Raw genomic sequence first — 22,877 nt, 5'->3', positions numbered from 1 at the left:
TTAGAAAGAGGGGAGTGGCGTGAGCTGTTGATAGCATCTTCCTGTGATTGGATGAGGCAACACAACAGAGTGCTCTAAACACTGCGTCAGGAAGACAAGTACAGGCAAAAATTACTGCTTGCATCTTCCGCGGCCCATTCCCTTCAGCTCCAGCTGAGGGACGAGCTGGAATTCACTGACTATCCAATCCGTATCAGTCTGTCAGTGATTTGAGCAACCTGCTCCAGTGGAAGGTGTCCGTGCTCACGGCAGGGGGTTGGAGCTGGGTGAGCTGTAAGGTCCCTTCCAGCCCAAACCATTCCAGGATTTCTATGACTGCGTTGTCTCTGGGAAAAGGATCCGTTCCCAGCACTGTCTAAGCTGGAAAGGAACCCTCCAACCAGCTCAGAAAGTGAGTAAACCCCTCACTGACAGGCCCTTCTGCCTGTTCCTTTCAGCAGGAGGGGCATGGGACCTCCCACAGAAGCAATGCAGTGACAAATCCATGTGACATTCCGCATCCGTAGCGGATGTTGGTGGAGCTCCAATGAAGTTTGAACCGTAACTTTCCTTTGACCTGGCTGTAGTGGTTGGGGGCCGTTTGAATCAGCATAGCCGGTGGGATGCTGATAGAGCAATCGGATGAGCCCCTTCTCCCCCTGTAGGAGAAGGGTGATGGAGAAGCGGTTGGATCCATGAGACGTCACAAGAGACAGGATGGAACAAGCTGTGGAGATGATGGAATGATAGAGAGAGCACGTACGCCACCTTGGGCATGTGCTGGGAACAGGCCCAGGGCTGCTATGATGCTCTGCGAGATTGGGAAGGGGTGGCTTGGAGAAGCAGTTGGAGGTGGATGGATTAAAAGGAGACCCAGCTGCAGAGGTTGAGTGTTGGTCCAGACCTGAAGCACTGGGACAGGGATATCTGGGAAGATCCTGGTGATCCCCTTGTCCTGTCCCTACAGGCCCTTGTCCAAAGCCCCTCTCCAGGTTTCCTGGAGCCCCTTTAGGCACTGGAGCTGCTCTGAGGTCTCCCCTTCAGGAGCCTTCTCTTCTCCAGGCTGACCCAGCCCAGCTCTCTCAGCCCGGCTCCAGAGCAGAGCTGCTCCAGCCCTGGCGGCACCTCCCACAGCTCCATGCTTTCCCTGTGTTCATGGTGCCTCAATGGGTTTAACGCTCCTGGCACCCAGCAGCCCTTGTGCTCGTGAGGAGCAAGGTGTTTGTTAACTGTCAGGGTTTGTGTTGTTCCCATGGGGTGCTCTGGACAGGCAGAGGCTGTGGTGTTTGAGGGTTCTGTTTGCATTGTAAGTAGGTTCAGTCACCAGTTTCCGTTGAGCTGACCCCTGTTTGGGTTCCTTGATACAAGTCTGACGTGGCCAACAAACATATCCCAGCAGAAAGAACACATCTGGAGCTGCACTGTACAAACAGGGGCTGGTGGAGGGTGTCCTGCTTGTTGGCAGTGGGTTGGAACTTGATGAGCACTAAGATGCCTTCCAACACAAACCAGTCTGGGCTTTCATTCCACCCTGACCTGCTTTGCAGGAGCTCACTCCCTACCATGCTGCGTGTGGGTACCAGGCTCTGTGAGCAGCCACAGCGGGAGGATGGAGCAGGGCTGAGCTCCAGAGACGAGCAGCAGAGGAGAAAGCTGGAGGCAGGGGGCTGGAACTGGATGAGCTTTCAGGTCCCTTCCGACACAAACCAGGCTGGGATTCGATGACTCAGTGAAAAGAGAACAGACACAAACATCTTTATTCTGTCTCAGATCCTAAGTTGGGTGCCCAAGCCAGGCAGGGAGGAGTTGAGCGTCATGGACGCCAGGCCTGGTACGGTGCAGAGCTGCCAGGCTGTCCATAATGGAAGTAGACCAGCCTTTGTGATGTTCTTTGCTGGCTGCCGGTGGTGGATGCAGCCCTGCGTGATCTTTTCTTCCTGGAGGTGGATCCACCTCGATGGCTTCTCGATGGTCTGGAGAATGGCTGCCATGGCCCCTTCTTGTTGTTGCCTTGCTTCTTCCTTTTCTTCGTGGTGTTACTTGAATCTATTTCCATGGGCTCTTCGTCGTTGGCCGGTGGATCCACCTCCATGGGCTGCTCCAGCTCTTCAGGCTGGTCTACTTCCATTGGCTCTGCATCGTCAGAGCCACAAGTGGCGCTGCCTCCTGTCTCCCACCAACTCCTCTTCATGCCTGGCTTGGGCACCAAAAGCACTGCCCCTTGAGCCATCGCAGGCAGCTCGTGCCGCGCTGGTGCCAATGTTGCTGGGCCTGGGACTTCAGCAACTGCCTCGTGTCTGCGGGGTCCCTGTATTTATAGCGCCCAGGCTAGAATGTGCTCTGTGACATCAGCAGCCCGCTGTCATGGTGATGGAGCAGAGAGTCCTGCCGTGGGGACGGGATGTGTGCGGCCTGACAGGCTCTGATCACAGAATCACAGAATCCCAAGGGTTGGAAGGGACCTCAAAAGATCATCTAGTCCAACCCCCCTGCAAGAGGAGGGTAACCTACAGTACATCACACAGGAACTTGTCCAGGCGGGCCTTGAATATCTCCAGTGTAGGAGACTCCACAACCCCCCTGGGCAACCTGTTCCAGTGCTCTGTCACTCTTACAGTAAAGAAGTTCTTCCTGATGTTAACGTGGAACTTCCTATGCTCCAGTTTACACCCATTGCCCCTTGTCCTATCACTGGATATCACTGAAAAAAGCCTAGCTCCATCATCCTGACACCCACCCTTTACATATTTGTAAACATTGATGAGGTCACCCCTCAGTCTCCTCTTCTCCAAGCTAAAGAGACCCAGCTCCCTCAGCCTCTCCTCATAAGGGAGATGTTCCACTCCCTTAATCATCTTTGTGGCTCTGCGCTGGACTCCTTCAAGCAATTCCCTGTCCTTCTTGAACAGAGGGGCCCAGAACTGGACGCAATATTCCAGATGCGGCCTCACCAAGGCTGAGTAGAGGGGGAGGAGAACCTCTCTTGACCTACTAACCACTCCCTTTCTAATGCACCCTAAGATGCCATTTGCCTTCTTGGCCACAAGAGCACATTGCTGGCTCATGGTCATCCTCCTATCCACCAGGACCCCCAGGTCCCTTTCCCCTTCACTACTTTCCAGCAGGTCAACCCCCAACCTGTACTGGTACATGGGGTTGTTCTTCCCCAGATGCAAGACTCTACACTTGCCCTTGTTAAATTTCATCCAGTTTCTCCCCGCCCAACTCTCCAGCCTGTCCAGGTCTCGCTGAATGGCAGCACAGTCCTCTGGTGTGTCAGCCACTCCTCCCAGTTTTGTGTCATCAGCAAACTTGCTGAGGGTGCACTCAGTTCCCTCATCCAGGTCATTGATGAAAATATTAAACAGCACCGGTCCCAGCACCGACCCCTGAGGAACTCCACTAGTCACAGACCTCCAGCTAGATTCTGCGCCATTGACCACAACTCTCTGCCTTCTTCCTTTCAACCAGTTCTCGATCCACCTCACTACTTGATCGTCAAGCCCACACTTCCTTAGCTTATCTATGAGGATGCTGTGGGAGACAGTATCAAATACCTTACTGAAATCAAGAAAAACTACATCTACCACTCTACCATCATCCCTCCACCTAGTCACTTCCTCATAGAAGGCTATAAGGTTGGTCATACATGACTTCCCCCTCATAAAACCATGTTGGCTGTTCTTAATGACCCCCTCATCCTTGATATGCCTAGTGATGGAGTCAAGAATAAGTTGTTCCATCACCTTTCCAGGGATGGAGGTAAGGCTGACCGGTCTATAATTACCCGGGTCCTCCTTCTTGCCCTTCTTATAGATTGGTGTGACCTTTGCCATCCGCCAGTCCTCAGGCACCTCGCCCGTTTCCCACGACTTACCAAAGATGATGGAAAGTGGCCTAGCAATGACCTCCGCCAGCTCCCTCAGCACCCGTGGGTGCATTCCATCCGGACCCATCGATTTACAGATGTCCAGTTTGCATAGCTGATCCCTAACCCAATCCTCATCTACCAAAGCAAACTCCTCCTTTGTCCTGACTCCTTCTGGGGCTATAGAAATCCGGGGCCCTCGGGGAGAGTCTGCAGGAGTAAAGACAGAGGCAAAGAAGGCATTCAGCACCTCTGCCTTCTTTATATCCTCTGTCTCCAGGGTACCCACTTCGTTCAGCAGTGGGCCTATATTGCCTCTTGTGTTAGTTTTATTTGCTATGTATTTGAAGAAGCCCTTTCTATTGTCTTTAACCCGACTAGCAAGATTGAGTTCCAAGGAGGCCTTAGCTGTCCTAATTGCCTCCCTACATCCTCTAACAACTGTCCTATATTCCTCCCAAGCGGCCAGCCCCTCCTTACATAATCCATAGATTCTCCTTTTCCACTTGAGCTTGCCCAGCAGCTCCTTGTTTAACCACGCCGGTCTCCTAGATCCCTTACTTGATTTCCTACTCATTGGGACGCTCCGATCCTGAGCTTGGAAGAAGCGGTCCTTGAATGCTAACCAACTATCTTGAGCCCCTTTACCGCCTAGTACACTTTCCCATGAGACTTCCCTTAGCAGTTGACTGAAGAGGCCAAAGTTGGCCCTTCGGAAATCCAGAACTGTGGCTTTGCTAGGTATTCTATTCCTCCCACACAGGATCCTAAACTCCACCATCTCATGGTCACTGCAGCCAAGGCTGCCATTGACCGTCACCACTTCGACCAAACCCTCCTTGTTGGCGAGTACTAAATCTAGCAGCGCTGCTCCCCTAGTTGGTACATCCACCATTTGCATTAAGAAATTATCATCAATGCACTCGAGGAACCTCCTAGACTGTGAATGACTGGCTGTGTGAGTCTTCCAGCAAATATCGGGGTAGTTAAAGTCCCCCATGACGACTAAGGCTGTGGTTTTGCAGCAGGCGCCGGGGAAAAGGGTCCCTGCTTTTCTGCCTGAGCGCCCTGCAGAGAGTGCCCAGGGCAGGGGCAATTCCAGAGTATTTATCCCTCAAGCATCCTTAGGCGTTTCCTGCCCTGCGCCCGTTGCCGGGGAGCTCAAGGCCGGCTGCTGCCTGCCACTGCCGTTCCTCAGCTGCAGATATCAGCAGAGGGCAGGGCAATCGCACCCAAGGCTGACCCGGGATCATTCCTTGGAGCATCCCCGCACAGCAGCATGGATGAAGAGGAGAGGCCAGGCTGTACGAAAAGGGCAAAATTTCGACGATAACTTTATAAATAGTAGAAATGATTATGTTGGAGAAATTTATAAATCAATAGTGTGGTTTTGGAAATGCTGTAATTTTGCAGTATTGTTTGTAGTTTTGTACCATGGTTATTCGGTAACCAATGCTAGAGAGGCAGGCTTGGTGGCAAGAGCTGACATAACCATATATGGTGAAGGGTATATGGGTGGATTTAAGAAAGTTTTGGGAAAGTCTATCGAGGCAGAAATTATGGACACACCAAGGGTAGTCAAGTGATAATAAGAGAATGCTGGCGTCCTCACAGTGGTTGGGATATGTCCAAAGAACGGAAAGGTGAAAAGGACAGAGCGAGGAAGACTCCTTAATTCATGCGAGGAAGACTCCCTACTTCATCAATGCGACAACCAGAGGGGGCTGCGCAAGCGCAGAACAGGCTGATGTCGTAATAGACCGATGTGGTAATCCTTGATGCATATGTGTTAGTTAATGATGTAATCCGTGTTGAATATGTAGTAGTGACCAAATTTTTCGTGCATAAACTGCGAAGGCGATGTGACGAGGTCGAAGCCAGATTTGGGTGCGTGGCCCTGGTTTCCCAGCGCTGCAATAAAGCACCTCATATAACCATGCCGGTGGTTATGTGTTTATTCTTACGCTAACAAGGGTGCTCTTGGAGGTGGCGGAGATCCTGCCCTCAGCCTGATCCCTGCATCCTCTGGGTGACAGGGAAGAAGAAGAGGCAGGCCGAGCAGCCCCTGCCGATGTTGCCCACAGTGCTTGCAGGAGAGCCAATGCCCCCAGGCTCCAGCCCTGACCTGCTTTGCAGGAGCTCACTCCCTGCCATGCTGCGTGTGGGTACCAGGCTCTGTGAGCAGCCACCGCGGGAGGATGGAGCAGGGCTGAGCTCCAGAGAGGAGCTGTAGGAGCAACGCTTCTGTGTGGACGTGAGGGCTCTGTCCAGGCTATAGGAGCAGGGACAAAGACCTCCACCATCAGCCCAAGGGCCTTCCAGCCCTTGGAACACAAGCTCCCTGCCGCACACGTCTGAGGTCCGCACAACACCTGAGATGGAGAAACTGCCTGTTCCACAAGTCCAAGGCCGTCCCCAGCCGGCTGTCATGGTGATGGACCAGAGAGTCCCTTCCAAACGGTGTCTGTGATTCTGTGCTCCTAAAGAGCAGGAAGTTCCCCATGCCTGGATAAGCAATTTCAGCTGCAGCTGGGTTTGCACATGCAGGGAGTGGTTTGGTATTGGTGGCTGGAGGGCATTGCTCCCAGTGCCAGCAGGGCTGGAGATGGGCTGTGGGCTTTGCTGGCAATAGCCCTGCAGGACCCCAGCGAGCTGTGTTGGAGCAGGTGGAAAGCAGGCCCAAGGGGGCACATCTGCAAATGTCTTTCCATGCCGGGAGGGCTGGGATTTAATGGGAAATCCTGGTGTCTGAGCTGAGCACGTGAACCCAACAGCTGGCCTATGGGATTAAAGGCAGGAATAAATTGCAGCAGGCAAGGATACCAGCAAGTGCCCAGCCCCACGCAGCCTGCACATCAGGATCTTCCTCTGGCCCGCCGTCACGGACCAGAGGAGAGGGATGCCTGGAGGCCTGCAAACCCTGGCCTGTATCTTCTACCTGCTGCACCTCGAGTTCTTTCTGGGAGAGATGTGGCAGAACCGGCCCTCTCCCTAAGGGCATTCAGCGCAGGCATGGGAGGGGAGTGAAGAGAGCCTCTCCTTCCCCAGCCCAGGAGGGCACAGGAGCCCAAGTGGAAGTGCACAGCAAGCCTTCGAGGGCCAAGGTTGCACCTTCTTTCACTGCCTGGGGGATTGAGTGGGGGAAATGGGTCTTTGGCAGCTCACCCTCTTTGGAAAGGCTCCAGCTGCCTTAGGAGACATTCCTCATATAGCTTTGCTGTGAAGAAAGTGCTGACCTGTTACAGGGGCGTTTGCTGAGCAAGTGAAGACGAGCCAAAGGCAGCTCTGAAGTGCTGGGAGAGAATGGGTTTCCCATCACGAGGGCTGGGCAGGAGGTCAGGCTCACAGATGTGTATATATATGTATATATATATATATATACACACATGTATATGCATCTATAGCCTGCTCGGCCGCATGCTGGTGCTCAGGACCTGCCTGTGGTGCTTCCTGAATCCCTGCCAGTGGTTAGCCCCAGGAAACAGGCAGGGAGCTGGAGCCTGTGAGTTGGGATCAGAAAAGGGTTAAAGAGGGGGTGTTTAGCTACAGTAGGACTTGGAGCAGCTCTTGGAGTACAGGGACATGCATGGGACAAAGATGCTGTTCCTTCTTCGTAACAGAAGCAGGATGCTGGCACTGGTAACTGCAGTGACAAAGAGTATTTAGACCAGGAGCAGGTGGTTCATAGAAGCACAGCATGGTTTGGGTTGGAAATGACCTTAAGATCATCCAGCTCCAACCCCCTGCCACGGGCAGGGACACCTTCCACTAGAGCAGGGTGCTCCAAGCCCCGGTGTCCAACCTGGCCTTGAACACTGCCAGGGATGGGGCAGCCACAGCTTCTGTGGGCACCCTGTGCCAGCGCCTCAGCACCCTCACAGGGAAGAGCTTCTGCCTCATCTCCAACATGACCTTCCCCTCCTGCAGTCTGAACCCATCACCCCTGTCCTATCGCTGCAGTCCCTGATGAAGCCTCTCCCCAGCATCCTTGCAGCCCCCTTCAGACACCGGAAGCTGCCCTGAGGTCCTCCCCCGCTCCATCACCATCATCTCCCCCCCACGCCGGCCCCGCCTCTCGCGGGGCGGGGGCAGGGGCGGGCCCGTTTCCACTCCGGGTCCGTGCTGGTTGGGAGGCAGCGGTCGCAGCGCTCTCGGCCCCGCCGTGTGCGCGGGGCGCAAGCGGAGGAAAGCGGTGCCGGGGCGGGAGGCACGACCGGTAACGCGGCTCTGGCACGGCAGGGTGCGGGCGGGCCCGGCTGAAGCGGGAGCTGGAGCGGCTGCTGCCCTTCCCCGAGGAGGTGGTGGCCGGGCTGGGTCAGCTCCGGCGGCTCAGCGCCGGCTGCCTCGGTGCTAAGAGCTCCTTCAGCGGTAAGGAGCATCGCCGGCGGGAGCTGCGTCCCCCTTCGTTCCTCCCTACAGCTCCTTTTCTTTCTCCTCTCCTCACGGGGTCTGCTCTCGCTTTGCCGTCTCAAGCCGCAAGGCTTCGGGATGCCTCGTGCCTAGGCAGGAGCAGAACTCGCTCTTGTTTGGAATTAGAGGGATCTGGATGGATGAAGTCGGTTTTGTCCCTGGGCTCTTTGGCAGGACCAGGGAGCAGTGATTTGTGCAGCCCAGGTGGGAAGTTGTGCTTTTCCAGGGGCTCCTCCTGCTCTAACAAGGCTGCTGGAGCGCTCCGTGTGCTGGCAGTGCATGACAATTACCTGGCGTGTGGTTACATTGGGTTTGGGAACCTGTTAAAATAGACGGTGTTAAAGGCACGTCTGCGTTCCCCTGGGCTATCCTGGTTGCATTTAATAAACATCCCATCCCAATATGGTCCCACCTGCTCTGTGCAGCCTTGGTTGCACATTCCTACATCTTTGGGTTACTTTGGGTTTGCATTGTGAGAAATGGGAATTGCAGGTGGCTGTAATTCAGGTGTGAGAGTGATACGCGGATAGACTCCACAACTCGTTCAAGTTGTAAACTAGGTATGCTTTTATTCAGCGCTGAGACACATGAGGGATCGTTTCTCCTAAGGCATGCTTGCCTCAGCATCATTTCCCTTTACATTTATCCTCTAAAGTTATACATATGCATGAGGTTGCGCAACAGGCCTATACATATTCATGCCCTATCCCCGCTTGGTATAATAATGAGCTAAGTACCTTGCACCTGCACAGTGCCTCCTAGTGGTCGTGGGCGAGGATCTCAAGATGAAGTAAATGAGCCTTCCTCGAGGCTGAGCTTCTCACCTCTGGCCGTCACGCATGCTCTTTAGGAGCCTGGTGAAAGTCCAAACCGCAAGGCTCTCTGTTTCTCCCCCTTATCAGTAGCTTATTGTCCTGGTACTGCCTGGCAATCATGATAGGTATTTGCAACCAATCCTTTCTGTTAAACAAGCAAAATTCCTTTAACCCCCCCCTTGCACAACCCCCTTATACAACCCCCTTGTAAAACCCCCTTGTACAGCCCACCTGTACATTGGTCAAGCCTCTGCATCAAGAGGGGAAGGGGAAAAGCTTCATCCGTGTATTAGATGCAGGCAGTGATTGCAGACCCAGCTGAGTCCCTTCTACAGCTCATCTGCAAAATCAAGTCATTTGAAGGTACTTAATTCCTCTCAGTGGGAATGCTGGAGTGATGCTGCTGTGCTGGACCTGGCCTAAAGCCCACCTTGGGAAGGGATCCAAGGAGATAGTTTTAGCTGCTGAGTGCTGACAAGTCCTGGAGCGGAACACAGGAGTGGTTTGGGGTGTTTCTGTGTTCATTGAAAGCAGCCAGAGCTGCTCCCCACTGGAAAGATGTCCCAGCAGGGAGGTGGTCTCATAAAGGTCCTGCCCATCCCACATCCCGTCCTCATGGGTAAAGCAGCACTGACCCTAACCCAGCACCATTAACCTGGACCAGGAGGACCGAAAGGAACTGTAGCTGACGTCCAAGTCAAGAGTCCTATCCAAACATCAGTGAAGGCTGATTTAGGGTCTTCTACCTCTCCTTTCCTATCCAGGTCTCTTTTCCTCTATGACAGTTCCCCCAGATGACTTATTTCCTTATTCCCCCTTGGTGAAACACGTACGTTAATCCTTGTTCAGCATCTCACCCTTCCTCCCTGCTCTGCAGGAGGCTATTCCGTTACCTGTGGCCTGGTGGAGGTGCTGCAGTGCTGGCAATGCCCAAAGCTGAGGAGCCAGGCCCCCTTCTCTCTCCCTCATGCTGCGACCACCTTTAGAGTGGTGGAGCAAAGCCAAGCATCCTCCCTCCTGCCACCTTCTCCTCCTTCTTGTCCTGCTGTGGGGTGGAAGTGCCACTGTGCTGGGGCCTGCATGTCCCATCACACCCGATGAGTGCTGGCAGCTTAGCCTGGCGGTGTCTGGCGGGCTGCTCCCCTCTAATCCTTCCTCCATCCTCCCCTTGTTGCTAGGGCCTGGCAAACACTGCTGGATCCCTGTTTCTTTTGCCTCCCTCTGGGAAGGGGGAGAGCAGAAGGGAAGATGCTCCAGGGGAAGGTTTTGCCGTGCGTGGTGATTTGTGAGTGAAAAAGAGAGATGCCTTCAAGGCCACATGGCAGGTGGATAACATCCATGTTGCTTGGTCCACTTAAAGGCCTGGGGGGAAGTCAATTGGCAGACCTCAGAATGGGCAAGGGCTTGGTTTGGAGAAGTGGATCCGAGGGTTTGTTCCTGCAGCATGGGGGGAAGGTTGTCCAAGCTGTGCTTCTCATCAAGAGGTGCATGTCTGAACCTCCCTATAGGCCAGCAATGGGCTCATTCTGCTTGGAAACGGGGCTTCTTGGGGAGGTAGATGTACCTCTACCTGTGCGCAGCATCCTCCCCAGAGACCTGGGCTTGCAGCAGCCGAAGCACGGCCTCTGGCACCTGGGAGGAGAGGAGGAAGATACCCTGGCATGTCTTAAAGTCCTTTCCAACCCTGATTATCCTATGAGTCTGTGTATCACGGCATGAGAAATTTGGGGCTCAAGATGTGATAGTCAGTCTGTTGTCATAGATCGGAAGGTAGATGTAGCTTTCGTTTTGGGTTTGAGCTGTGTCTGATATGTTTTCTATGGGAGGTTAGTGTCATGTATGCAACTCTTAAGCAGTTTGCCTCTCCCATGGGTTTTAAAAGCTCCCACAAGAGTAGCTGTAGGAAGGTGTTGAAGGTCTCTGAGTGGCTGCTTGCAGACAACTGGGGTCTCTCAATGCTCCTTCAAGCCCAAGCATGGGAGCAGAGCTGGCCGGAAACCCCAGGTTAAGCTTTCAGGCTGAGATGGTCTCTGCTCCCAAGGAACAAGGGATGGGACAAGAGGAAACGGCCCCAGGCCGCACCAGGGGAGGTTTAGGTGGAGATGAGGAACAATTCCTTCATTCTGTGGTGCTACAGCCTCTGTGCTGTGTGATGGGAGCTCCCTGCCTCACCTCCGCTCTGTCAGCCTGATGCATTGCGACGCTTGTGCTGCATTGCTGACCCTGGGGGCTGCTCTGCGGGGCTATTGATGGAGAGACAAAGCTGGGGACAGCAGCCTGAGGTGCCTGCGGTCACCTTTGGGCTTCCTTGAATGGCTCCCATGGAAAACATGATGTTTGGGAAGGTCACAGGGAAACGTCCCGTGGGGGTTGTGGTTTATAGGAGCAGCCCCAATGCTGGTAGCACAGCTTATGTTTAAGCAGCAGCAGTTGTGATCAGGATTTTCTGCCCATGAAAGCAGCCCCATGAGTAGAGGGCAGCACCCTTGAGCTGCTCTTCTACCACACAGCCTTGTCTTCGTCTTTCACCTGCAGCTCTGCACCCTGGGAGCGAGTAGGGGAGGGCCGAAGACCTGGAATAATTGATAGCTCCTGCATTGTCCTCTCCGGGCACCAGTGCCTGCAGCAGGATGGTGGTCAGGGTGCAGAGGTGTTGCAGCAGCGTGTGCACTTCCAACCGGCTGCTGCACACACACAGGATGTACTTGGGCATGCAGCACCCTCACAGGGAAGAACTTCCTTATCTCCAACCTGAACTTCCCCCGTTCCAGTTTGAACCCATCACCCTTTGTCCTGTCGCTGCAGTCCTGGCCACTGTTAGGCTGCCTGTGACCTCAGGGGTCTATGTTTGTATCCACGCATGTGTTCTTCCATGTGTTTCTCCCATTGAGAGCTGTGCCTTGCCTTAATTTCCTTGACTAAACCCACTAAGTAGCTGAACTGTCAATGAGGGCATGATGCCAGTGGGACATCACTGGCTGGGCTGCTTGCATTGCACCCTTCCAAGTGGCCTGTTCTTTGCCCTGGAAGAGTGTATTCTGCCGATGCCTGTGCGCTTTAATGATCCTGTCTTTAACTGCATCTTTACTCATAGGTTGTTGAAGGTCTGGAAGGGGAGAAGGGGAGGAAAGATGAGGGTGTTGGGAAGTGGGGGTTAAAATCACCTCTCTGGATGGGTGAAGCAGAGCACTCTCCGCATCAGAGCTCTGCAGCCAGGACCATGCTTTGGATGGTGGCTGCTTGCATGTGTTCCTGCAGCGCCTATTTCCCTTCCCTTTGCTTTGTGCAGTGGCTTAAAGAATCCCGGTGCCAAAGAAGCCGAGTGGGGTGGAGACTGTGGCAACAGAGCAGCGTTGGGCTCAGCAGCGGTACCAGAGGGTGAGCTGCTCCTCCAGGTTAGTGCTGCTCCCTGGCAGATGCCGTGAAGGGATTTTTCCAGATCCTTGGCATTCTACCCAAGGAGTGGGTTGTTCCGTTACGGATTGCAGGGTGTTTTGGTGAAGCAGTGATTTCACGTGGTATAGTTCATGGTGCTTGTGACCGAGCAGAGGTTTAAGTCCCCTTCAGGTCTCTGGGGCAGGCAATGATGGCTCCCTCCTTTCCCCATCCTTCCTGGAGGAAAGCACAAGCAGCACTGGATTTCTGAGCACGGAGATCCATCTGCTCTGCTTTACAGCCCTGGTGCATGAATAGGTGTAACACAGGAGCCGGGCAGAGCAAGGTGTGACCCCGAGTACAGAGGTGCTGATGCGCCGTATGCTCAGCCCGTGTACACAGGATACATGGAGAGATCGTGGTGTCTGGTGAGAGAAATGCTGGACCCAGGCTGGTTACTGGCCAAAACCCGGCTGGTTTATAACTGTGGTTATAACACAGCAGTGCTCAGGAGGGCTTGCTGGGGCCTGGCGTCCTGTTATCATCTCCCACAGTTTGATGTTACCCTTTTGGAAGTGCCAAGCTGGGTGTTGAAAGCTCTGGGTTTAGATTTGCCTTCCCCTCCTCTAACTGTGGTCAGTCCTTTCCCACCAAGGCTGTGTCCAGCAGCAATCTCAGCAGAGGTCTGGACGTGAGGTCTGGACGTGAGGTCTGGACGTGAGGTCTGGACGTGAGGTCTGGACGTGAGGTCTGGAAGTGATTTTAAGCATCAAAATCCCTCTCTAAAGGGACCAAGGCTGAGAACCTCCACTCGGGTGCATGACAGTGCAGGTACACGGAGTACTGAACCTGCCTCTGTTCAGTGGGGTTAGGGGAGGACCAAGTGCTGCTGCGTGGTGGAGCAATGCTTCTGAAGCTGCTCAAAGGGTTCAAATGAGCTTGGCAGCACCGATTCACCTCTGCAGCATTCCCACACACTGAGGTCAATGCCAATAAACAGAGAGAGTGTCTGTGCCTGGAATAAAGGGGAGGGGGGAGAAACAGCGACTGGACAATGAAACAGGAGTTGGCAGCAGTATCTGGACTGGGCTGAAATGACATGCTAGACCCTAGTTGATCCTGATGGCCATCCGTTAGGAAGTGGGGGAAGCAGGCTAGGGCTGGCTCCTGTGGCTTCCCTGCCTTCCCTGCAGCCAGGTTAGTAGTAGAGGATGGGTTTGGCTTTGGGCAGCAATAGGGCCTCTGGGGTCAGTGACGCTAAAGGGCCCCTGTGTGGGTAATGGGCATCCCAGATGCATAGAATCATAGTATAGTTAGGGTTGGAAAGGACCTCAAGATCATCTAGTTCCAGCCCCCCTGCCATGGGCAGGGACACCTCACATTAAACCATCTCACCCAAGGCTTTGTCCAGGGTGGCCTTGAACACTGCCAGTGATGGAGCATTCACAACCTCCTTGGGCAACCCATTCCAGTGCCTCACCACCCTAACAGGAAAGGACTTCCTCCTTATATCCAATCTAAACTTCCCCTGTTAATGTTTTAAGCCGTTACCCCTTGTCCTTTCACTACAGTCCCTGATGAAGAGTCCCTCCCCAGCATCCCTATAGGCCCCCTTCGGATACTGGAAGGCTGCTATGAGGTCTTCACACAGCCTTCTCAGGCTGAACAGCCCCAACTTTCTCAGCCTGTCTTCATACGGGAGGTGCTCCAGTCCCCTGATCACCCTCGTGGCCCTCCTCTGGGCTTGTTCCAACAGTTCCATGTCCTTTTTATGTTGAGGACACCAGAACTGCACACAGTACTGCAAGTGAGTTCTCCCAAGTGCAGAGTAGAGGGGCAAGATCACCTCCTTCGGCCTGCTGGTCACGCTCCTTTTGATGCAGCCCAGGATACGGTTGGCTTTCTGGGCTGTGCGCGCAGACTGAAGCCGGCTCATGTTCATTTTCTCATCAAACAACACCCCCAAGTCCTTCTCTGCAGGGCCGCTCTGAATCTCTTCTCTGCCCAACCTGTAGCTGTGCCTGGGAATGCTCCGACCCAGGTGTAGGACCTTGCAGTTGTCATCGTTGAACTTCCTAAGGTTGGCATCAGCCCACCTCACAAGCATGTCGAGGTCCCTCTGGATGGCATCCCTTCCCTCCAGCATATCAACCAAACCACACAGCTTGGTGTCATCAGCAAACTTGCTGAGGGCGCACTCAATCCCACTGTCCATGCGTGCGACAAAGATGTTAAACGAGACCGGTCCCAACACGGATCCCTGAGGGACACCCCTCGTTACCGGTCTCCAGCCAGACATCGAGCCATTGACCTCTTCATGTGCGACCATCCAGCCAGTTCTTTATCCACCGAGTGGTCCATCCATCAAATTGATATCTCTCCAATTTAGAGACAAGGGTGTCTTGTGGGACAGTGTCGAATGCTTTGCACAAGTCCAGGTAGATGACATCAACTGCTTTACCCCTGTCCATCAGTTCTGTAGCCCTATCAAAGAAGGCCACCAAATTGGTCAGGCAGGATTTCCCCTTAGTGAAGCCATGCTGGCTGTCACCAAGCACACTGTTGTTTTTCATGTGCCTTAGGATGCCTTCCAGGAGAATGTGCTCCAAGATTTTGCCAGGCACAGAGGTGAGACTGACTGGTCTGTAATTCCCCAGGTCATCCATTTTCCCCTTCTTGAAAATGGGGGTTATATTTCCCTTTTTCCAGTCGTCGGAAACTTCACCTGACTGCCATGATTTTTCAAATATGATGGCCAGTGGCTTAGCAACTTCATTCGCCAGCTCCTTCAGGACCCGCAGATGGATTCCATCAGGTCGCATGGACTTGAGCACGTTCAGGTTTTTAAGATGGTCTCGAACCAGATCCTCTCCTACAGTGGGCCCAAGGTCTTCATTCTCACAGTCCCTGCGTCTACCTTCTAAGACTTGGGTGGTGCGGTCAGAGCCTTTGCCAGTGAAGACCGAGGCAAAGAAGTCATTCAGAACCTCAGCCTTCTCCAAATCCTGTGTAGCCAGTTCTCCCGATAGCTTCCTCAGGGGGCCTGTGTTGTCCCTAGTCTGTTTTTTGTTTGCTACGTACCTGTAGAATCCCTTCCTGTTATCCTTAACATCCCTGGCTAGGTTTAATTCTAACTGGGCCTTAGCCTTCCTAACCTGGTCCCTAGCTTCCCGGACAACATCCCTGTACTCTTCCCAGGCCGCCTGTCCTTGCTTCCACTTTTTATAAGCCTCTTTTTTCCTTTGAATTTTCCTCAGCAGCTCCTTATCCATCCAAGGAGGTCTCCTGGCCCTTCTGCCGCACTTCATTCTAGTTGGGATGCAGCACTCCTGAGCTTGTAGCAGGTGATCCTTGAATATCAACCAAGAGTCTCGGGCCCCCTGCCCTCCAGGGCTATATCCCATGGAACCTTACTAAGCAGGTTCCTGAAGAGGCCAAAGTCTGCTCTTTTGAAGTCCAGGTCAATGAGCTTGCTGCACGCTCTTCTCACTGTCCTGGGGATCTCAAATTTGACCATCTCGTGATCACTGCATCCAAGGCTGCCCCAGAGCACCACATTCTCAACGAGCCCTTCCCTGTTGGTGAACATGAGGTTAAGCATGGCACCTCTCCTTGTCGGCTCCTCTATTACTTGCAGAAGGAAGTTGTCTTCCACACAATCAAGGAACCTCCTGGATTGCTTGTGCCATGCAGTACTGTCGTTCCAGCAGATGTAACGGTGGTTGAAGTCCCCCATGATGTCAAGGGCCTGCGAGCGTGAGGCTTTTCCTATCTGTCTGTAGAGTGCTTCTTCCGCAGGTTCTCCTCGATCAGGCGGTCTGTAACAGATCCCCACAGTAATGTCTCCCACGGCTGTTTTCCCTTTAACCCTGACCCACAAACTCTCTGTTACCTGCTCACCTGTCCCCAGACAGAGTTCCATACTCTTCAGCCTATCCCTAACATAAAGGGCAACTCCCCCTCTCCGCATCTGCCGGGCCTGTCTTTTCTAAAGAGCCTGTAACCTTCCATTCCAACACTCCAGTCATAGCAGCCATCCCACCATGTTTCTGTGATGCCTGTTATATCATACCCCCGTAGACGTGCACACATCTCTAATTCCTCTTGTTTGTTCCCCATGCTATGGGCGTTTATGTAGAGGCATCTGAGCTGAGCTCCAAAAGAAGCCGGCTCGTTGGCTGGAGAGGCTAGAATATATCTACATTGCTCCGAGCATTTATTATAGGTGTTGGCAACTGACTGGGTGTGTTGGGATGGAATGATGCCCCCCTCCCCCATCTCATCTTGTTTAAAGCCTCCTTGACCAGTCTGGAAAGCCTCCTACCAAAACTGCTCTTCCCCTTCATCAGACCAGCTCCACCAGCCCCCAGTAGACCTGGCCTACAAACTTCAGTCCCATGTTCAATACACACAACCCCTGACTATGACACCACCCTTTTAACCATTTATTAAGCTTGCTAATCCTCCTAGCTGTTTTTGGTCTTCCCCTGTGTCCTGGATGCATGTGGCTGCAGGCATCCCCTTCTATCCTGAACACTGATGCTCGGTCCTTTTGGTGCCATGTGGTGCTTTGAAGGGTGGTGCTGTGCAAGCTGGATGAGTGCGTTGCTGCAGGTTGTTGCTGGGTGTGAGTTTGGCTTGGATCATTTGTTTGGCCAAAGGAAAAGGTAAAAAGGTACTTGGAGGTCACCCAGAATGGTCAGAGATTCTATGGTTTCCCCCCACATCCAGGGACCAGACTTGAGCCTGTTTTCAATCCTGCTTTGGAAGAAAACAGCTTCCCACAGCTTGGATGTTTCCACTCTGGTTTCAAACCCCAAGCTCTTAGGTGAAAGCTTTCACCTTCTCTGTTGTCGCTGTTCCCTTCCAATGATGTGCCCCTTGGGCACTTCAAACCAGGGGGTGCTGGAGCAGGCAGTAGAGGCAACATCTTCCTTGTCCTTGCTCCTTGCCCACGGACAGCACCATGGTCCTTCTCCAGGCCTCTCCCCTGGTACCTGAGGTACATGAGGACCTGAGCAAGCCCCAGAGCAGATGACTTGTTCTCTCAAGAACAGTGTAGGATGGGGTGGCTTTGTCGCTGTTTGGTTTGCAAACCCATGTTTTCATCTCATCCCATAAGTCAGCATGGGGATTTTGAAGGATGGGGCTGAGCCTGTCAGAAGGGAGCTGTATTGCTGATGCTAGGGGGAATGGGGTCTCTGTCCCAAAATAGGCCACGGGTCCTTGGAGAGAGGTGTGCAGTCCCTATGAGCATCAGCTCTGGTGGAAGGTGTCCAGCCTCATTCAGCCTGTTTGAGCACCAGTTCCCAGAGAACATAGAATTACCTAAAATGTCATCTCAATCTCCCCTCTGGCAGATTGAAGCCATTCCCCCTTGTCCTGTCTCCCATAGTGGGGCAAGGTCTCGACTCTTCTGTTGTCGCCTATAACCTGGATCAGGTTCCCCCTGAAAACTCCTCCTTTCTGGAAAGGAGCTCCCTGTGCCGCTTGCGCTGCCTCCTGGATAACTCCTCTGGCCTCCTGGTGAGTGCAGACCCATGGTGTGCCCCTCGCAGCAGAAGAGGGGTCCAGGCTCACCCCGAGGGGCTCATGCTGCTGCTGAAGCATTGAAGTTGGCTTTGAAGGACCTGGATTGATGTTGGGTTTCTACGTTTAGGCTGCACCTACAACTTCTGCCCTTGGGTTTTGTTCTGCTCCTGTCAGAGATGCTGGATCTTGAACAAGAGTGCTTTTCCTGCCCGTGTTTGGCTGGGTTTAGATGCTAAAGGCATGTCTTAGGACCAAGCAGGTGGTGTTATCCCTCCTTCCTTGTGCTGCAAGTTAATGGGGTTCCTGTCTTTATAAGGACCCTATTTCCACCTCTCATCCCACCCTAGTCTGGAAACTCAATGCAAAGAGGCCTGATTGCCCCTTGTTCAGAAGCAATGCTCTGATCCGTGATGGGGTACAGCTCAGTTCAAGCGCAAAGCCCTGATGCCACTGCAGCATGTGCTGGGTCCTGCAGCCGCTGTGTTTCTGAGCCCTGGGTTGCTCAGCACAGCATCCCTTTGGTCCTCTGTCTTATTTTAGCAGGAGCACTGGAGTTGCAGTGGCAGGTCACAAGGGATGGTGTGCCTCAGCTCTGCGGGGAGATGATGCTTCCCGTGCGGCTCTCATCCCTCTCTTCCCTCTCTATCCCCTTTCCTGTGTGACACTGAACTTCTCTCTCGCTGGGCTTTAAACCCCCAAGGCAGGCTGAAATTCCTATATGCGCAGAACAGAAGGTTCGGCCCCCATCCGTCCTGCAGGTCCGCACCAAGGACATTATCTTCAGGATGAAGCACAAGCTGGACTTCACCCCCTTGGCGTGTGCTGCCAAGTAAGCAGCAGAGCTGACTGGAGGAGTGATGCTGCAAGCTTCCTTCATGCCATTCCATATGGAGCCTGCCAGGGTGATGTCTCAGCTCTGCCCCTGACCTTGGTGTGTTCTTGGTCTCTTGCAGGGGGAAGATGGTTTTGGGCTGTAAAAGGGCGGAGCTGTGGATGTGTGGCATGGGATACCAGTTAGCCCATGCTGCCAACATGCTGCACTGTGCTGAGAACCATGGCAGGAGTAAGAGGCCCTTTCCTGCTCGCTTGTGCACACCTCCGAGGCTGATGCATGGGGCTGGGACTATGGGCAGCTCCTTTGGCTGCTGTGTAGAGCCCGGCAGCTCTTTCCCCATAGTAGGCTTTGTGTTATGCTTTGCTGGGATGCTCTTGTCACTGCAGGGAGCCTGGGGGGAGTGAGGGGTGTTTAGCTGGGATGGTGTTGGTTGGTGAGAAACTGAAGATGAGCTTCAGTGTGCACTTACAGCCCAGAACCCGCCCTGTACTGGGCTACGCTCCCACAGTTGAGCAGCAGCTCAGGGAGGGGATCCTGCCCCTCTGCTGTGCTCTGGTGAGACCCCCCTTGCAGCACTGTGTGGTTCTGGTGTCCTCAGCATAAGAAGCACATGGAGCTGTTGGAGCAAGTTCAGAGGAGGCCACGGGGATGCTCAGGGGCTGGAGCAGCTCCTGTATGGAGCCAGGCTGAGAACACTGGGGCTGTTCAGCCTGGAGAAGAGAAGCTGCGTGGGGACCTCAGAGCAGCTTTCAGTGGCTGAAGGGGGCAACGAGGATGCTGGAGAGGGACTCTTCATCAGGGACTGCAGTGACAGGACAAGGGGTGGTGGGTTCAAACCGAAACAGGGGAAGTTCAGGTTGGATACAAGGCAGAAGCTGTTCCCTATGAGGGTGCTGAGGCACAGGGTGCCCCGAGAAGCTGTGGCTGCCCCATCCCTGGCAGTGTTCAAGGCCAGGTTGGACACAGGGGCTTGGAGCACCCTGCTCTAGTGGAAGGTGTCCCTGCCCGTGGCAGGGGGTTGGAGCTGGTTGAGCTTTAAGGTCCCTTCCAACCCAAACCGTTCCATGATTCCGTGTGTGACAGCCTCAGTGCCTGCACCTCTTCCCACAGTGATGAAGATGGGCAAGAGAGGCCTCACGGTGCTCTGCCTGCTGACCAAGGAGAACAGCTGGAAGTGGGTGCAGGCCAACGCGCAGCTCGTCTATAGGAATGGGGAGCCCGAGTCCATCATTGTCACACAGAGACCCCTCCTGTAAGTGCCCTCTGGGTCAGGATGGGGACAGGCTGCCCTGTGTGGGCTCTGGGATGCAGGATGTTAGACTCGCCATTGCTCCTTGTGCCTCTACACGGGGCAGCTGTAGTGTGCTGTGCTTTGATGCTGTTTAGCCAGATCTGCACCCTGCAAGGCTGAGTACAGGAGAGCGCTGAGCAGTGCCCTGCACCTCACACCCATGCGCCAGTGTCCCACACCACCCCAAGCTCCTTGCAGTGACAGGAGCATCGCTGGTCCAGACTTACCTTGGAGAGACTGGTGGCTGTGGGGGCAATAAGCACTCTCATTGTGGCTGCCCAGTGGTAGCAGCATCACGTACCCATCCTATTGGGTGGCTGCAGCGCAGATGAGCAGGTCTAGTGTGAGATTTGTGTCTGGCAGACCTCTGTTACCCTTTGCATCTTCACTGTCCTCGTGGTTGTTCTGAAGATGATGTGCTTTTCTTTGTATATATAGAGATATGTATGTGTGTATCTGTACATAAGTGCACACATAGATGTGTATGTGCGTGGTTCTGCTTCATTACAGTAGAGGGGCTTTGGCTTGCAGGAATCACTGTTATCCAGTGCAGGGGTGTGTTTGTGCACATGCAACCTGCAGCCTCCTCTTCTTTCCCACCTTGCAGAGATGAAGAAGGAGGAGAGCACCTTCAGAAGCAGTCCATGCATCTTCCCTTCACCTTTGCGACAGGAGAGGCACTCTTGTATCAAAGCTGTGACCCTCTCCCAGGCTTTCCTGACCCTTTCCAGAGCAAAGGGAAATGGAGGCAGTCCAAGAAGACCTCCCAGAGCCATGAAGGGCACTTCCATCGGAGCAGCATTGACCCCAGTTCTCCGCTGGGCGCTGTGATGCAGCAGACCAGTCCGGTGTCCACCTCCCGTCCTGCTCCTAACGCCTCCTCCAGCAGTAGCTTTGTGGACCACCTCCAGGACGTGTCCTTGGATGCAGGAAGAGGTGCCTGGAGTACGGATGCTGCTCTGGTTTCTTCAAGGGGGGACAGCGTCAAAGAGGATGTGCAGCAGGAGGGCCCTCTCTTGGCCACCCTGGACTCACTGTCTCTGATGTGATGAGAACTGTTCCAACACTGGGCTCTTCAGTGCGCTGGGGGCGCTGGAATGGTGAGGACCTGGAGCTCCTGCTGCTGGGTGAGAGAATGGTAATGGTCAATATGGACCCTGATCTTAGCCCATCCTGCAGTGACGTGGTGAGCTCATCACTGTGAGGGTGGATCCTTGAGCCTGGCTGCATGGGCAATCACACCATCACCAAATACCTGGATGGGTTTTAACTCTTCCTTGCTGCTTGCCTCCACAGCCCCAAGAGCTTCCCAGCAGCTAAAGTGACCTAAGGAGCACCGTAGCCTGCCTGGGTTTGTTACCAGGGTGCTGGGTTTTACTCAACCACAGCTTCATTCCATCAAGTGCTGTGTTTCTGTTGAGGTCCGTGGAGGAAAAGCCATCCCTCTGCAGCAGGAGCTGCCCCTGCTCCCCAAGGAGACCGGCACATCCATAATTGATGCCCGTCCTCACACCAGCTGCTGCTTGTCCTCCCCTGGGCCTTATGGCAATGATTTTCAGTGCACTGGTCCAGCGCAGGGACCTGGCTGAAGCAAAAGGTCTCCTGTGAGCTGCAGCAAAGGAGAAGCCACATGCACATGGCTCTGCCTCCATGCCTGGCCCTGCTGTTGGCTCTGCCGTGTGCTTGTGGGCAGCCAGAGATACCTGTATGGATCCAAGAGGATTCCTGGATTCCAAGGGCTGGAGCAGCTCTGCTCTGAAGCCAGGCTGAGAGAGCTGGGCTGGTTCAGCCTGGAGAAGAGAAGGCTCCTTGAGGGGAGACCTTAGAGTAGTGAGCTTATTGTTAGTCAGGTTAATGTTTGAACAACCCAAGCAAAGACTTACTTCAATCCATCCATGGTCCAGTGGGATGCCTTGATGAAATACAGTCTCCTTGCATGGGGAGATGGAAATGGGTGGCAAGGAGGAGCTGAGCCTAGGTGATGTGCCCTCTGAAGCACCATCCCCTCACCACAACAGGGGATGGTCATGATGGTGGGAGCGCTGGGGCTCTGTTCATGATCTGCGGGGTTATAACTGCGGAGGGCACAGATTTAGTGCTCGTAATGGCACACACATGGGGCAGGAGGAAAGCAAAGGGGTTTCATGTTTCCCTTTAAGTCTTTATCTTCATGCCCACCACTTCTCTGCAGCGATGATTCTATGATTCATGAATCACAGCATGCAGCTAAAGGATGCTCCTGGCTTGAGCCCGATGGGAGAGGTAACATCTGATGCTGCCTGCACCCGTGAGGCTGAAAGCACTGGTCCCTTGTTGGCATAAGAGAGGCTGGGAGCAGATATCTCCCAGGGCCCCACGGCAGCAGAGAGCAAGGTAAATATTGCTATGAAAGCTCAGCCTGGTGTTTGCCCTCAGCACCTACGTGCACCATCCATTCTAGATGGGGTCTGGAGCTGGGAGCAGTAGAGCAGAATGCTTGCTGATGGTTCATGCATTAAACAGAGAGGAAGGAGGACATGGGGAGGTGGTGTTTGTTCACTCCTGGCCCATGTCCTCTTTGCTGGCTGCGGCTTGGTGCCAAAGCCATGCTGAGTAGTACCTGTGGTGGGTAACAAGAGAGTTGTGGTCTGGTGCTGCATGTGGAACAGTTCTAACAGTGGGTGTAAATTTATCTACTTGAACAGCTGGGGAGTAGCTGAGACGCTTTTGGTTTAACTTTTTAAAGTGCTGTGGTTTGAATCACAGAATGGTTTGGGTTGGAAAGGACCTTGA

General features: G+C 53.7%; 1 protein-coding gene across 1 annotated transcript; it reads left to right on the top strand.

Annotated features, from left to right (window-relative positions):
- The first annotated feature begins 16,134 nt into the window (after positions 1-16,134).
- On the top strand, positions 16,135-21,935 carry LOC136009999 (aryl hydrocarbon receptor-like). The gene is given in 10 exon segments (XM_065670572.1): positions 16,135-16,159; positions 16,246-16,263; positions 17,843-17,972; positions 18,663-18,712; positions 18,715-18,808; positions 18,933-19,042; positions 19,925-20,066; positions 20,713-21,147; positions 21,149-21,199; positions 21,201-21,935. Coding segments are annotated over 10 exon segments (1,164 nt in total). The 3' UTR covers positions 21,310-21,935.
- The last annotated feature ends 942 nt before the right edge of the window (positions 21,936-22,877 follow it).

This window comes from Lathamus discolor, chromosome 3 (genome assembly GCF_037157495.1).
Source record: "Lathamus discolor isolate bLatDis1 chromosome 3, bLatDis1.hap1, whole genome shotgun sequence".
Classification (NCBI taxonomy): Eukaryota; Metazoa; Chordata; class Aves; order Psittaciformes; family Psittacidae; genus Lathamus; species Lathamus discolor.
The sequence above is the reverse complement of the archived record's forward strand: the minus strand, read 5'-3'. Positions and strand labels throughout refer to the sequence as shown.